The sequence below is a fragment of the Cyprinus carpio genome, chromosome B17 (assembly GCF_018340385.1).
Source record: "Cyprinus carpio isolate SPL01 chromosome B17, ASM1834038v1, whole genome shotgun sequence".
NCBI lineage: Eukaryota > Metazoa > Chordata > Actinopteri > Cypriniformes > Cyprinidae > Cyprinus > Cyprinus carpio.
The window spans coordinates 16,327,487-16,341,950 of NC_056613.1; the positions used below are offsets into that span (position 1 = coordinate 16,327,487).

General features: G+C 37.4%; 2 protein-coding genes across 3 annotated transcripts; one reads left to right on the plus strand and one right to left on the minus strand.

Annotated features, from left to right (window-relative positions):
• Positions 1-6,515: 6,515 nt before the first annotated feature.
• Positions 6,516-9,781, minus strand: LOC109107355 (HAUS augmin-like complex subunit 2). Of its 2 annotated transcripts, none has more exons than XM_042742533.1 (7): positions 9,538-9,569; positions 9,175-9,287; positions 8,994-9,089; positions 8,591-8,660; positions 8,371-8,503; positions 8,147-8,255; positions 6,516-7,921 (listed from the first exon to the last, which is right to left on the minus strand). In XM_042742533.1, the coding sequence occupies exons 2-7, from the start codon at positions 9,259-9,261 to the stop codon at positions 7,808-7,810; spliced, it is 609 nt and encodes a 202-aa protein (XP_042598467.1). In that variant the 5' UTR covers positions 9,262-9,287; positions 9,538-9,569; the 3' UTR covers positions 6,516-7,807. The 2 variants fall into 2 exon arrangements, with proteins under 2 accessions (XP_042598467.1, XP_042598466.1); XM_042742532.1 differs by lacking the exon at positions 9,538-9,569 and adding an exon at positions 9,676-9,781 and having other exon boundaries at positions 6,934-7,921.
• Positions 9,782-10,116: 335 nt separating this feature from the next.
• LOC109107350 (ADP-ribose glycohydrolase ARH3) lies at positions 10,117-13,821 on the plus strand. Its single transcript, XM_042742531.1, has 6 exons — positions 10,117-10,599; positions 10,984-11,080; positions 11,151-11,358; positions 12,200-12,387; positions 13,079-13,179; positions 13,274-13,821. The coding sequence occupies exons 1-6, from the start codon at positions 10,425-10,427 to the stop codon at positions 13,648-13,650; spliced, it is 1,146 nt and encodes a 381-aa protein (XP_042598465.1). The 5' UTR covers positions 10,117-10,424; the 3' UTR covers positions 13,651-13,821.
• Positions 13,822-14,464: the final 643 nt, after the last annotated feature.

Consider the following 14,464-nt stretch of genomic DNA (forward strand, 5'->3'; position numbering starts at 1 on the left):
AAAATAAATTCAATAGCTGCCATTTTGCTTTTGTTACTAATCTGAATCTTTTTAAAAGAAATAAATAATTTTATAACAAGTTATATATAAATATAACAAGTTATTGATTATATATATATATATATATATATATATATATATATATATATATCTCATTAAAGACAAAGATTATTATTATTAAAGCTGTCATTTTCATTATTATTATTTATTTTTTTACTGAATGAGATGGCATCAAGAATTGTCTTTGATGTCTGGTTTATATAAGCAACGGTTGTATGACAATTTGCTTACATTGTTAAGAGAGACTCATCATATATCAATCCCCCTTAAGGCCTGACCTGTATGTTTGAAGTATGGATGTGAGAAAGTCAAGAAATGCTGTTGAAATGGCAGTGACTGTTAAAAAATAGTTCAGAATAAAATTGCTCCAATGCTAAAACTTAAAAAAATGTCTTCCAACGGTTTTATTCATCTGATTTTATCTATCTACCAAACCTTATCAGTGGGTACGTACTGTGAACCCTACACCAGAAAACGACTATTTTACTTGCTATTTAATGAATATTTTTTGTGAACAACTTTCTCTCTTAACTTTATGCAATGACCCATAGCCTATGTTTAGTGCTGAATGAAGCATGTAAGTGATTGTTTACCTACCTCCAAAGAATAAAGCTTGGGAAACTACGACGCTGCGCATTGCATTCTGGGTAGTCGCAGCCATGTTTGGGGACACGTTTGTTAGCTGTGTATATAAAAGAAGACCACTATTCTCAGTCACATGCTTGTCACTGACACGACCTCCCCACCCTTGGGAAATGAAAGAGATAGATCCTTGTGGTGTAATGCCAAGGAGATACTTTAAGGTGTGCTGGTGCTTGTAGTGGGAAAATGTCTACGCTCTAGCTTTGAGATTTGATGTTCTTTCAATGCGAACTTCAAAGCAGTCCACAATAACTGCTACTAGATTTCCAAAAGCCTCTACAAACTGATGTGGCATGTTGGCCTGCAAGCAATGTCTCTCTGGCCAGTGCACCAAGGGTTTGAGATGTTTAAACATTGTACCTATGGTATCTCTGAATGTGGTGGACACAGTCTTTCGATCCACAGAGAAGAGGTATGCAATGTGCTGAATTGGGAGATTCATCCTGAGGCGCATCAGTGTTGAAAGGAGCATCTGAAAAGGTGAGAGTTTTCGGCCAGTCTGTGGCAGGCAGGGAAGAAGCTGTTTCAACACACCCATCAGAAGCGCAAGACATGGATAAGGCAAGGATTTAAACACAAAAAGCAAAGGGCTTTATTGAATAATAAAGCAAAACAAAATAACCCCATGGGGGAAAACTAAGATGAGGACACAACCAACGAAGACATGGGACAAGAGCGTATGGTGAGAAAAAGAAACACTCAACACACAGGCGAGGGCCCAAGCAAACCGAACCGCACGCTCACACAAAAACAAGATACATGACTGTCAGGGCTCTGTCACATAGCCAACAATAAACCAGACCAAAGTGACAGAACCCTAAAGTTAGCGGTGTAACAACAACTCCATGTTTGCACTGCTAGTGGTAAAAACAACAACAAAAAAAGTTAGACGTGTTTTGTTTATAACTTACCTTTGTGAAAATGCCATGAACAAACAAGCATGTTTCGGGAAATGTTGTTGAAGGTAATGGTTTTCCTTCTTACTGCTGCTACTCAAGCCATGCAATGCCGCTTTGTTAACTCTGAGACCTGAGATCCAATGTGCTGTTTCCAGGCAGGAAAGCTGAAAAATCTCAATCAATCCATTTGAGGTTCTGTTTCCAGTTCCTGAATTCAGTTCCCCTGTTTCCCCTTTGGAGCATATGCGTGAAATCCCGACGTTATGATTTCGAAGCGGAAGGTGAGAAACTTTATAACAACAACAACAACAACACAGTATTGTTTTATTTTATGGAAAACATAAGGTTGTGTGACAAAACCAACACACACCAACAACAACAACTTAACAATAATATAATACTGTAAACGACCGTTGAAATTTGTGTTTTAAACTTGACGCAAAAGGTGTTATACAGAGTTTCTCAAAGGTAAAGTTAGCAGTAAGCCACGAAAGACTGAGCTATAAAACTTGCAAAAACAATACATTATATGCTTTAGCATTCTACTTATGTATTTGACAAACAACGTGAAATATACCTTATGTTGATGGAAAGTAGGAAATAACATCATAAACTGACGCTTGAGATAATAAAGCACACATTTTCCTCTTCGAAATCATGACATGGGGATTTCACGCATGCGTGCCAAACGGGAAATGGGAACTGAATTCACCGGAACACAGGAGCTGTAGTAACTTTACCTTTGTCAGCGAACTGCTTTTCTTTTTTTCTTTGATACAAACTGCTTTGAAAAATAAAACCTTTTCAGCATGAGCTCTGACGTGATTTGTCGTTAATAGCCAAAGTTGCATTTTTTTAATTTAAATTTTTGTATGTATTTTTATTTTGCACATTTATCATTTTCAATGGGTTATTTTTATGTAGTGGTTTAAAGCGGTAGCCAGATTTCTTTTGTTTTTAAGCCTGCAGGCTTTAAGAATCAAATAATAAATTTCTATTTGATCATCGTTTCCTTTTATAGATGATTTCCCGTAAGGCCTCACTGGGAATCATGAATTTACAGCATGTAAAATGGAGACCAGAGCACCACAGCAAGCACAGAGAGGACCGTCTGTACAAACAGCTTCTGAATAATGCAAGCCAGATCCTTTCTTTCTCCAAAGAAGTTATAGACAAGATGGGGGCCATTTCATACAGAAAAGCTGACTTTAGCTGGCTTTTTCATGCCACAGGCCCCTTAGCACCAGTTACCAGATTAAAGAAAATAAAGAGGCGTGAGAACAATGAAATAGCCTGCAACATCAATCGTTTAACCCAAGAAGAAGGAAGAATTTCAGTACAGACTCCTGCAGTGAACAGTAAGGTACCTTTCTTGAGTCTTAGTGATCAAAGCAAGATGTATGATGTGTTTAGAATAACATGTGTTCAGGGTGTTGAATGTGCACACCTGTCTGAAGGAATCCTCAACAGAGGATTGTGAAGCCCAGAGTAGCAGGTGGCAGAAGTTTGCAAAAAAATAAGACAGGGCAACTATTACAGCTGAGGAAACAATGCAGGTAGGACTATTACTAAATCATTTCTAAATACATCACCCTTAAAGGGATAGTCCACCAAAAAAATAAGCATTCTATCATCATTTACTCAATCTCATGTTGTTCCAATCTTGCACGACTTTCTTTCTTCTGTGGAACATAGAAAAATGTTTTGAAGAATGTAAGTAACTAAACAATTTCCGTTTGTTTTCCCTTCCATTGTGTGGACAAAAATACAGTGTAAGTCAATGGGAACCAAAACCGTTTGGTCATCAGTATTCTTCTTTATTTGTGTTCTGCAGGAGAAAAAAATGCCTACAGGTTTGTAATGACATGCGGGTTAGTAAATGATGAGAGAATTTTCATTTTTGGGTGGACTATCCTTTAATGCATACACCTACTTGTCCAAGGCCTAAGCCACACTTGTATAGATTTTTGTGGTGTCAGTCCTTGTTTAACAGAATACCAGGTTATGTGCTCTCTCCAGTAAGCACAGATGTGCAGAACTGCATAAATAAGACAGCAACCACTGTGACCACCAAACACATTGAGATCCCACAGACCCCTCTGCTTCAGGACATCTTGAATCCATGTGCTGTCACAAAGAACGTCTCTGAACAGGAGATCTTCTCAGGTAGACTTACACATGTATCTTGAATGTGACTGTTTACTTGCAGTTGAAGTACAGTATTAGAGTTAAAAATGTCATTGTGACATGGAAAGCTGAAAGATTCATATGTGTTTTAAATATTTACATTTATGTCTTCCATTTGCTTTAGCAGGAACTGGTAGAGCTGTAAGAGCAGAACAGCAATGGATGGATCAGCTCATCAAAATTGAATTCAATCACCCAATTGAAAATTGAAAATGTCCTCAAGCAGGGTCTCAGACCTCCTGACTTCAGCGGACTGGAACCTGAGATGCCCAAACAGCCTGTGGCTGAACTTTCCTCACTTCGCTATGCAGCTGATCAATGGATGAATGCCTGCAACATCAGTAGGTGTTTCTTTTCAAAGCTCTGTGCGCAATACAGGGGCGCCGCTATGGTTTTTGGGCCCCCTGGACAGCATATTCACTTGGGCTCCCACGTTCCCCTCAGGTAAATTGCATTCCGGGGAGGTCCCCCTCGGGAGAAATCGTTTCCCTGTGTAGAAATCGTGTTCCCCCTTGCGGGCCCCCCGCCATCGTTGGGCCTTTAGAATCGTCCTGACCAAGCCCCACCCCCCTTATGGCGCCCCTGGTGCCATACCTCTACATACTGTAACTTATTATTATTTTCAATGGTTATATTTCAAATCTATTAATAAATTCCACTTTTATTAAGTTTATTAAGTAATGTAAAAAAAACATTGTTAGACTTAGCTGAGATTTGTTAGCTATAGATAGATATCCAGTGTGTGTTATTTGCAGGAAAGCACCTTGGATACATTTTATTGTTTTTGCATCGATTGCTCACATGGAAACCCCATTTGGAAAATCATTATTTGTTTCATCTAGAGTTGCCCTTGCAGAGAGTAACCATCAAGGGCCTAAAAAGGGCTCTTAGTGACCCTAATTACCCAGTGCGGCTGGAGGCCATCTTAACTTGTGCATTGGGAGCAATTAATGGACCACAAGAAGAATGGACCACATTTTTCAATGCATAGAAAATATATTGTTACATAATACAACATACCAGCGTTTTTTTAATTCTAGTCCTCACGACCCTGCTCTGCACATTTTGTATCATTATGTTTTGTCTCTCTTATCGCTTCAGACGTTTGTTCTATTCGAACGTAAGTGCCCTGCGAAGTGGACATCACAGGATATTCTGCCATGATTACAATTCGATGCAAACATATATGTTCCATTCAAAGTGCATTGAAGTGTGCGAGACGTGAATTTAAATCAGGGGTGTCAAACTCATTTAAGGATGAGGGCAGGATCGGAGAAAATGTCCCCTTGTGCAGGCCGAATTACCCTTTGTTAAAAACCTAGTGTTCTCACAATTACATTAATATTAACCATACAAACAAACAAAAAATCTAGAAAAACTTTTTTTAAAGATGATGCTAGGTTATTTTAGGGGTGTGCAATATTGACACAAAATGTTATATTTATTTGTTTTGATAGTGATAATTACCATGTTTTGCAGAGTGTGTTTTTGAGATAGCACCTTGTTTGTTTAAAGCCCCTTGGATAGATAAATAAATGACACTAAGGCCACCAGTAGGTGGCAGCAAGTCTCCGTCTTAATGAGTGATCCATTGACTTATTCATTCAGAACGGCTGACTCGTTTAGAAATTAAGCTAGTGATTCCCTGCGTCCCAATGTGCATACTATCCACCCTATCTGCCTTAAATAGTATTGAAAATTACTAACATCACATACAGTTTAGGGTGGATAGTATGCAGATTGGGACGCATGCATTGTCTTTATGAATGGGCCACTGAATCATTGACTCAAATGATTTGTTCAAAAGCACAGATTCATTCATAACTGTGAACGAGCAGAGTGCTGCTCGGAGACGCACAATTGGTCTTACTTCGGCTTTGTTAAAAACTTTTTCTTGCCAAAACATAGATAAACAGACAGCATTGTGACTAATATAACACACGTTATACTAGCATCTTGTTTGTTGAGCTGATGTAAAATCAATTAATTTGCGATCACGCTGACATTCGGGAAAGCAACACTCTTGTTATACTTAGACATTACTTAACTATCATGACATAAATATTAAAAATAAAATCTCTTACAGGGCATTTTTGCCCCCATATCTTGAATTATATTGTAATATGATAGCCTTCATTGGTGTTTTTTTTTTTTTTTTTTTTTTTTTGTTTTTTTGCAAAGTTACAGCTTGCACATCATTAAAACAACAGTTATGATATTAGTACACGATAAATATCGCACACTCCTCGCTCATTTACTTCATGCGAAGCTGTCCAGTGGTCAGTTTTGTTTAATATTGCACACATTTACCACAGCCTCGAGTTATGATTAAACATAGCTGTCGCTGTCGGAGTTGAGATTACAAAACCTTTCTTTCCATTTCTTCTTAAATAGCCTGCCCGCCCTTCCAGGTCAAATTTCGTCTTTTGGACATGTTTAAAATCACCAGAAAATTGCCACACAAGCATCAGTTACAGCGTAGCTGTAAAATTGTATTTATTTACCGAGGTATATGATGTCACACTTGTCCGTGTGTGAGCGCAAATCCGTGAATTAATGATCCAAAGTAAGGTAAACTTCAACAGATTTCCCCGTTGTTGCTGTATTTTTTAAACAAATGCACACACACACACACACACTGTATATATATATATATATATATATATATATATATACACACAGTGTAAAATATGCAAACCCTTTTAAAGCATTAATTAAATAAGATAGAAAATAAATAAATAATAGTGTATAAAATTACTCAAAAAGTGATAGCTAATTCCTTCTTTGCTCAGGTCAACATAGTAAGAGATGCAAATTGAAGGCACATCCTCAGGACCTGCAGGCTCTCATCGTCTCAGAACCTGATGACGCAGTGAAGAGAGTTCAGATGGCTGCTGCAGTGTTCCAGTATGCCACGAGGACACCTAACACTTGCGCAAGAGACAATCTTCGAAGGTCTGTGGAAGGATACCAATGCCTGAAACCTAAAAATGTCAATTAAAATACCTTAAATTACTAACAAACATTAATGTCACAGGTAAAGCCGTCTTGTTCTACTCAGATGTTGACTCTAAATGAACATCATATGTAATGACTCAGACCCTTCTGGGACAGGTGCAGACAGCTGGGTGCCGGCACAGTGCTTGGCGACAGACGGTGATGTGAGTCAAGCTGTCATACAGAGACTCCTGTCACAGCACTTACTCAGAGACGCTTCTTCAGATCACGAGCAGTCTATGATGCTTCTCTCCAACATAAGCAGCAAGACTGTGAGTGACTCTCTCAGTAGTTTTTGAGTAAAAGATTATATCATTTATGCATGCATGAGGGAAACTAGTTTATTTGTCACATAAAATCATTTTTCATACACCAATGTTAAAAAGTTTGGGGTTTGTAAGATTTTGTCTCTTATGCTGACTGAGGTCGCATTTATTTGATCAAAAATATAGTAAAAACTACAATATTGAAATATTAATACACTTTAAAATATATTAAAAGGTAAGTTTAATTTTGAAATGTAATTTATTATGTTCACTGCTTTTTACTGTAATGTTTACACTGATGGTATGATGGCAAAAGGAAAGTATACGTAGTACACAAATCATAAAATATATAATGCTGGTTACCGGCAATGAAGCCAGATTTTGGTTTCAAATGTGGAACATTTATTTATTATTATTTAACATAAAAATACAAAAGAAAAACACACTCACATAAAATGAAACATGTCTCAATATTTACATATTGCTGCAGTATATATGTATGTAATCCATGAATTAAAACAAATCAGATTGGTTTTCTCTAATGTGGCTGTGTCAGCAACCAGCAGGTACACAAAATAGAGACAATATCAAACAAAACATGAATGTTATATCGTTTGAAGATACAGTATACAAAACTGTATACTAAATCTAGTCATTGATCTTTAGTTATTTTTTATTCATTTAATATTCACTAGTATCCTAAACAAATAATACATGTAGTTGTCATTTTATATTTGAATATTCTGAAATTCTTTATCAACTGGACATGTCTTTAATGTTGCTGTGCGGATGGCCTCGTCGCTTGAGAACTTGCCTGTACAGGTTTTCGACTTCAGTGACCTGAGCCAGCAGTTGAGTTATGGCACTGTTCTGATGGGAAGGAGTAACAGAAATAAGCGTTAGAATATGCATTTACATTATAAACATGACAGGTTTGCTAGAATAAAGGTAAATCACATACAGACACTGGTTTCAAAGCATAACGCATACTTATACGAACATTTAACTACCACATGTCTATGTTTTTTAGTTCTAACAAGCATATTCTTGTTGTTTAATCAAAAAAACATATATACTGTATATATACACACTTACCAAATTACTCTGATAACGGCCAGTTTTTGGAATTGCTTGAACCATCTTAATTTTCACTTCCAAGTTCTGAATGAACTCCACCACCATCCCCATAAGCTCGACCACATATCTGTACATACAGTAATCAATACTGTTAGCAATTCAATACGAAAATACAATTGAAAATACAATTTAAAACAAAAGGAAAACCACTTTCTTTGAGTGGCACATTAAATGCATCTAACCTGTGAAGATCAGCATGAATGGGCAGGTTCTGCTGACAAAGTGGCTTTGTGAGTCTCTCTCGTAGGACTGTCTGTTCTCGCAACACTTCCTGAAGGTGGGATGTGAACTGTTGCAAGGAAGCATACCTTTGACCTTACAATGAAACATTAGTAAAGTAAGAGTCTTCTAGAATATCAGTTTTGTGAACGAAATGTGCATGATTCCATTTACAGCACTTACTGAGGTAATGAGTGTGAGTGACGTCTGCACTGTCTCTTTCCAGCTTCAGCAGCTCTAAATCTAAATTAGCCTTGAGTGAGTGGATGACAGAAAGAAAATCATGCCAAGGCATAGTTCACTCAAAAATGAAAATTCTTTCATTATTTACTCACCCCCAAACTGATGGTAGCCACTGACTTTCATAGTACTTTTTTATTCATACTATAGACGTCAATGGCTACCGTCAACTGTTTGGTTACAAACATTCTTCAAAATATTTTCTTTTGTGTTCAATAGAAAAAAAGTAACTCGTACAGATTTGGAACAACTTCAGGGTGAGTAAATGATGACATCCCTTTAAGGTTTGTAAATCAGAAAAATATTAAGTGCTGATATATATAAAATAAAAAAAAATGTTTCCTACCTGATCAAGATCATGTCTTATTCTGTTCAGCTGCTCAGCTTCAAGTAAAGATGTAGAAAAGACTTCTGAATCCTGTGGGAGAGCATCGAGCTCCTCCTGTAAGATCCATAACACAAATGCTTGACATGATCCACCATAACAGATTAAAATCTATCTTAAAATGAACCATATCTTAGTTTACCTGTGTCATGGTGCCTGATGTTACACATCTGGCTAAAATCTTAGCAGCAGGCGTCACTGTATAGGTAATGGGGTCCCAGGGATTCATAACAAGCGTTTTTTTTTTTTCCAGACCTGATGGCAATTACACAAACAATGAAGCCTAAAAATTAGAGTGTTTCTTCAGTTATTTTTCATTTCTAAGGGCTTATTTTTTATTAAAGCTAACAGATTACAACTTACAAATTACAACTGTCTGTGTGTGTGTGTGTGTGTGTGTCTAGGAGCCCCTAGAGCAAATGGTGATATAATATAATAGTTAAAAATATGGGAGGGGAATAAAAATATTATATTTCAATGTTGTAACTTTACCCACAACACTTACATTTCCCCGAGAAACCGTGCGAACTCTCGGTAATTTTCTTTGCTTGTTGCTCTTGGTTGCTATGTCATATTAAAACAAATGCTACACTGACTGTTGCTGCGTGAGTTGTGTTTTTCAAGGCGTCCAGTATTAACTTACTTATCGTTCTTGTATGAGATGTTCCCGATCCGTCTGATTCTGATAAACAAAACTTCTGTTGTGTTTCAACCTGCCGCCTTTCTTTCTTGAACACTAGCAGAAGTTTTAGAAGCGTAGATATCGTAAATACATGTATATTTTCGCACAGTTCTCAACGTTAACCTGAATAATAAGCATATGACATACAGATCGTAGAACGTTTAGCGTGACGCGCAAATGCAACTTCCTACGTTACGTTTAGCTGAATTCTCAAGTCCGCAGATTCACAAATAACCACAAAGATGAATTCTGCCCTACAAATCAGTTATAACCAAACAACAAAGTATTAATCAATTGTTTATGACGGTCTTATATGCATGATTCAAATTATTTCGGAATGTAGAATTTGTTGAATCAGCGGGCGTAAAAACGTAGATCACTTACTTCAACAGCTGCGCGCCATAGCTGTTTACAAAGGTCTGCGCAGCGAACCTCTCATTAAATAACGAAATAAATTCATTAAATAAGAAAGAAACAAACGTTTCTGCAAAGTTAGGTTAATGAATTGTAGCGAATCGGTCGAAATTATATCATATTCGCGAAAAGTTTGATGAATCGTGATGCGTATATATTGACTTAGCGGGTCACACAATGACATCAGTCCTCCAGCGTAACAAACCCCAGATTTCACTGTGCTAGATTCACACTAGGTCCGTCTGAAACGATTTCTCCAGTGCAACTTGTGTTTACATTGAGATAGAGCTAGGTAGATGTCGGCTGCGGCGCGTACAGCAGCGCCCGTGATGCTGTCCCGGTTCCGCGGCGCTCTGGTCGGCTCGGTGCTGGGCGACTGTATAGGCGGAGAGTTCGAAGGCGCCGTGGATGTGCCTTTAGATCGAGTCCTTCAGCATCTCGGCGCTCTGGAGGATGAAACACGGGGCGATGGTGACTATTTCCATGTTTTACGATTATACAACGAACATATTTACTTACGTTTGTATGTAATCTTTGAAATTGCTATGGTATTCCCAAATCAGAAGGCCGTATCAGTCGTACTGAAATGAAATTGTCCTAAAGTTATTGTTAACCCTCTGGTATTCCTCATTTAGTGGTCACATTTCTGATCCTTCGCAGTAACATTTTTCATGACATGAATGTACTATATTTTGTTTCAGTATTATTTATACTGTAATATTTTGAGGGGATTTCATGGTACCAGGCAATATTCACCACTAAATTATGCACCATTTTTGCTATATGAAAAGAATACATTTTTGACTATGAATCTAATTGTTTCTTAATTACACATCTCATTTACATTTTTCCCAGGAATTCTTCAGTACAGTGATGACACAGCCATGATGCAATGCGTTGCAGATTCACTCCTCACCAGGATGGCGTTTGATGAACGAGACATGGCTCGAAGGTATGCTATCATTGGGAATGTTTAAAAAAATAAAGTATTGGATTTTCCTGATCATCTTACTTAATTCCAGATTTGCAAAGGAGTATAACCTTGCTCCGGGGCGAGGTTATGGCTCAGGTGTCATACAGGTACTGCGGAAGCTTGCATCGCCCCATCTGAAGGACGTCTTCCAGCCGGCACAGGCTCAGTTTGGCGGCCGCGGTTCTTTCGGGAATGGAGGTGCCATGAGAGCGGCACCCTTTGCCCTGGCCTTCAGAAGTCGTGCTGATGTCTGCAGGGTAAATAGTCATCTGATTGTCGAGCTAAAACCATTATCAACCTCAAACACAAACAACATTTACAATTTCAAATAAAAATAAAAAAAATCAATAGACTTAAAATAAATATAATTAGTATAAATATAAACCTTAAGCCTTAATAAACATAAAACAATTTTTAAAGTAATCAATTATAATTAATAAATGAAATCAACAATTAACTCAAATCTATTTAAGAATGGTAAAAACACATAAATCAACATGTAAAGTGAATCATAATTGTTTCTTAATCATTTTTACTAAAGAACACAGTTTTTTTAATTTTTAGTTTTGTAATGCTGATTGAAAGTCTCTTCACATCCCGAGAGCAATCAGTAAGTTAACAGGTCTATATGTATTTATATCATCTTTGGAAGGCATAGGACCATAAAATGTTTGACCAATCAGATTATTCGGTCCGAACATTTTGATAACTGTTAACGCATGTATTTTTCATACCTCCATGCACCCTGTTCACGCAGACATGATATGTCACCAGCACGTTCGATTACACTGTTGCAGACCGAGCGAGCGAGAATGTAAGGCCTTATTATTGTAATATTATGTGCTTTGTCTCACCGGTGAATGAGACATGAGGGAATCTGACAGCATTGCATCAGTTCTCCACCAACACCGTCTCTCATTGTGTCACTGGTGAGCCTTTGGTCTACCTGTGCACGTTCATGTGTTTCGGTGGGATCATGCTTTCAAAGCTATCTTGCTATTGCTAGCCATTCCGAAATCCTCTACCCTACCTTTAATTTGAAAGATAAATTTGGACTATCCCAGGCTAACGTTCTGGTCTTCCATTTGCTTTTGGCAGTACTCTCGGCTTGGTGCAATGTTAACACACTCATGCTCTTTGGGATACAATGGGGCAGCATTGCAGGCCCTTGCTGTCCATCTGTCTCTCCAAGGCGCTTTGGCTCTGCCAAAAGAATTCATCAACAAACTGATATCAGAAATGGAGGAGATGGAAAAAGATGAAACAGCCCAGCTTGATGCTAAAGCGTAAGTGAACTCAAATTTCAGCAGTATGTTTCTTAAATTGATAGTTACTCAAAAATGTAAAGTATGCCATCATTTACTCACCCTTATGTTGTTCCAAACCTGAATGACTTTCTTCAGTAGAACTTAAAAGAAGATATTTTGTTGAATGTTTAAACCGTTTTGTTGTTGCTGTTGTTTGTCCATGCAGTGTTGTTATCATTAACTAAAACTATTAAAACTAATAAAAGTTATTTTAGGATTTTAATAAAAGCTACTTGAAAGATTGAAAATAGTATGGAAAATTAAAAACTACAAACTCAGAATTAGTACTCAAACTACTAAAACTGAAATGAAAAATAAATGAAAGCTAAATAAAAATAATCAATAAAAATAGGAAGGCCCACAGCAAAATGACCAGACAAAAAAAGCACAAAACAAAATTTCCAAAAACTTAAACTAATATTAAAATAAAAACTGAAAATATAAACATTAATTCAAAATATTAATAAATACTATAATGGTATATAAATAAAACTAAAATAACACTGTCTAAATGACATTGGACCCCACTGACCTTCATTTTATGGACAAAAAAAAAACATTTTACAAAATGTGTTCTATTGAGTTCCACAGAAGATGAAACAGGTTTGAAGCAACAGTACATTCTGACAGAAACTGTATTTTTAGATGAACTGTCTGTTTTATTCCACAGACTCAATTTATCAGATTTCCCGTATTGCTCACGATTGCACAGAGTGAAAGAACTTATGGACAGAAACAGTGTGAGCATTGAGGAGGTCATATCTGAACTGGGTTAGTATAGATTACTAATGATTAGCTTTGATCGGATCATTCATAAAGGCATTCTGCTGTTTTTCTTGAAGTTGACACTCTGTCTTTATGTTAGGGAATGGCATCGCTGCCTTGCAGTCTGTGCCCACCGCTATCTTCTGCGTGCTGCATTGTTTGGAGCCCCGGGATGGGCTGCCAGAGCGATTCGGAGGACTGGAGAGGACAATAGCCTACAGCTTGGCTCTGGGTGGTGACACTGACACCATTGCTTGCATGGCAGGGGCAATCGCAGGGGCACATTATGGCATTGACCCCATTCCTCAGAACTGGCAGAAGAGCTGCGAAGGGGTGGAGGAGGCAGATGATTTAGCCAGACGTTTGTATGATCTTTACTGCCTTCCACAGTTTGAAGAGGACAGGGGGACATCAAGCTGTGAGAACAATCAACCTCACACACACGCCAGTGATCAACGCACTGCAAAAACTGACTGACACACTACATGGCCAGATGCACCATGCAGCCACACATAAGTGAAACTTCACCTGGCACACGGTGTCAAATGCACTTGCTAATATACCATCATCTATGTTTATAAAAATGTGAAACTTGTGCAAAATGTTTACAATAAAAGAACAAAATGATACCATTTTATTGGTAATGATCTTGAGTTTTGTCCTTTCTTCACATTTAACGCTGTTCTTAAAACTATATACAGTGGGGTTCTGAAGTTCACTAGTCAACATGTCTCTCTTTTTTTGTGCATTTTAATTTAGTACTAATTTTATTTTTTAATTACAATAAAATATTCCACATTTTGAACCATAGAAACATTAATGAATACAACAGGTAAAAATAAAAAAAATATGCTGCAAACATTTATTTTGAATACATTAAAATGCTTTGATCATTCATCATTAGATACTTTTCTCGTTGTTGTCGCTTAATATTTGTTAGAATCGTCTGCTCTTAGCTCAGTGTGACATCATAAAATAATTCTACAAAAAAGAGTTTTAGAACGTTGGATAGGAGGCGAGGAACTCCGTTATCTTCAACGGTGTTTTTATCGTGTGATGAATAGGCGTCACGTGCCCCCTCAGATTTTTTAGCCAAGTGGATGTTTGAATGCAGCTTCCAAAAGACAAAAACAAAATAGCCTATCTATATTTTCTATATTTAATAATCACACCGGTGTGATTATAACGTTCAACGCGTCATATCAGATGTTTAAATCAAATCTGCGTTCGCTTGCTGGCGCTGAGCCAGAGACAGACGCGTTTTTACAGCTCTTCATCATAACCAATCACA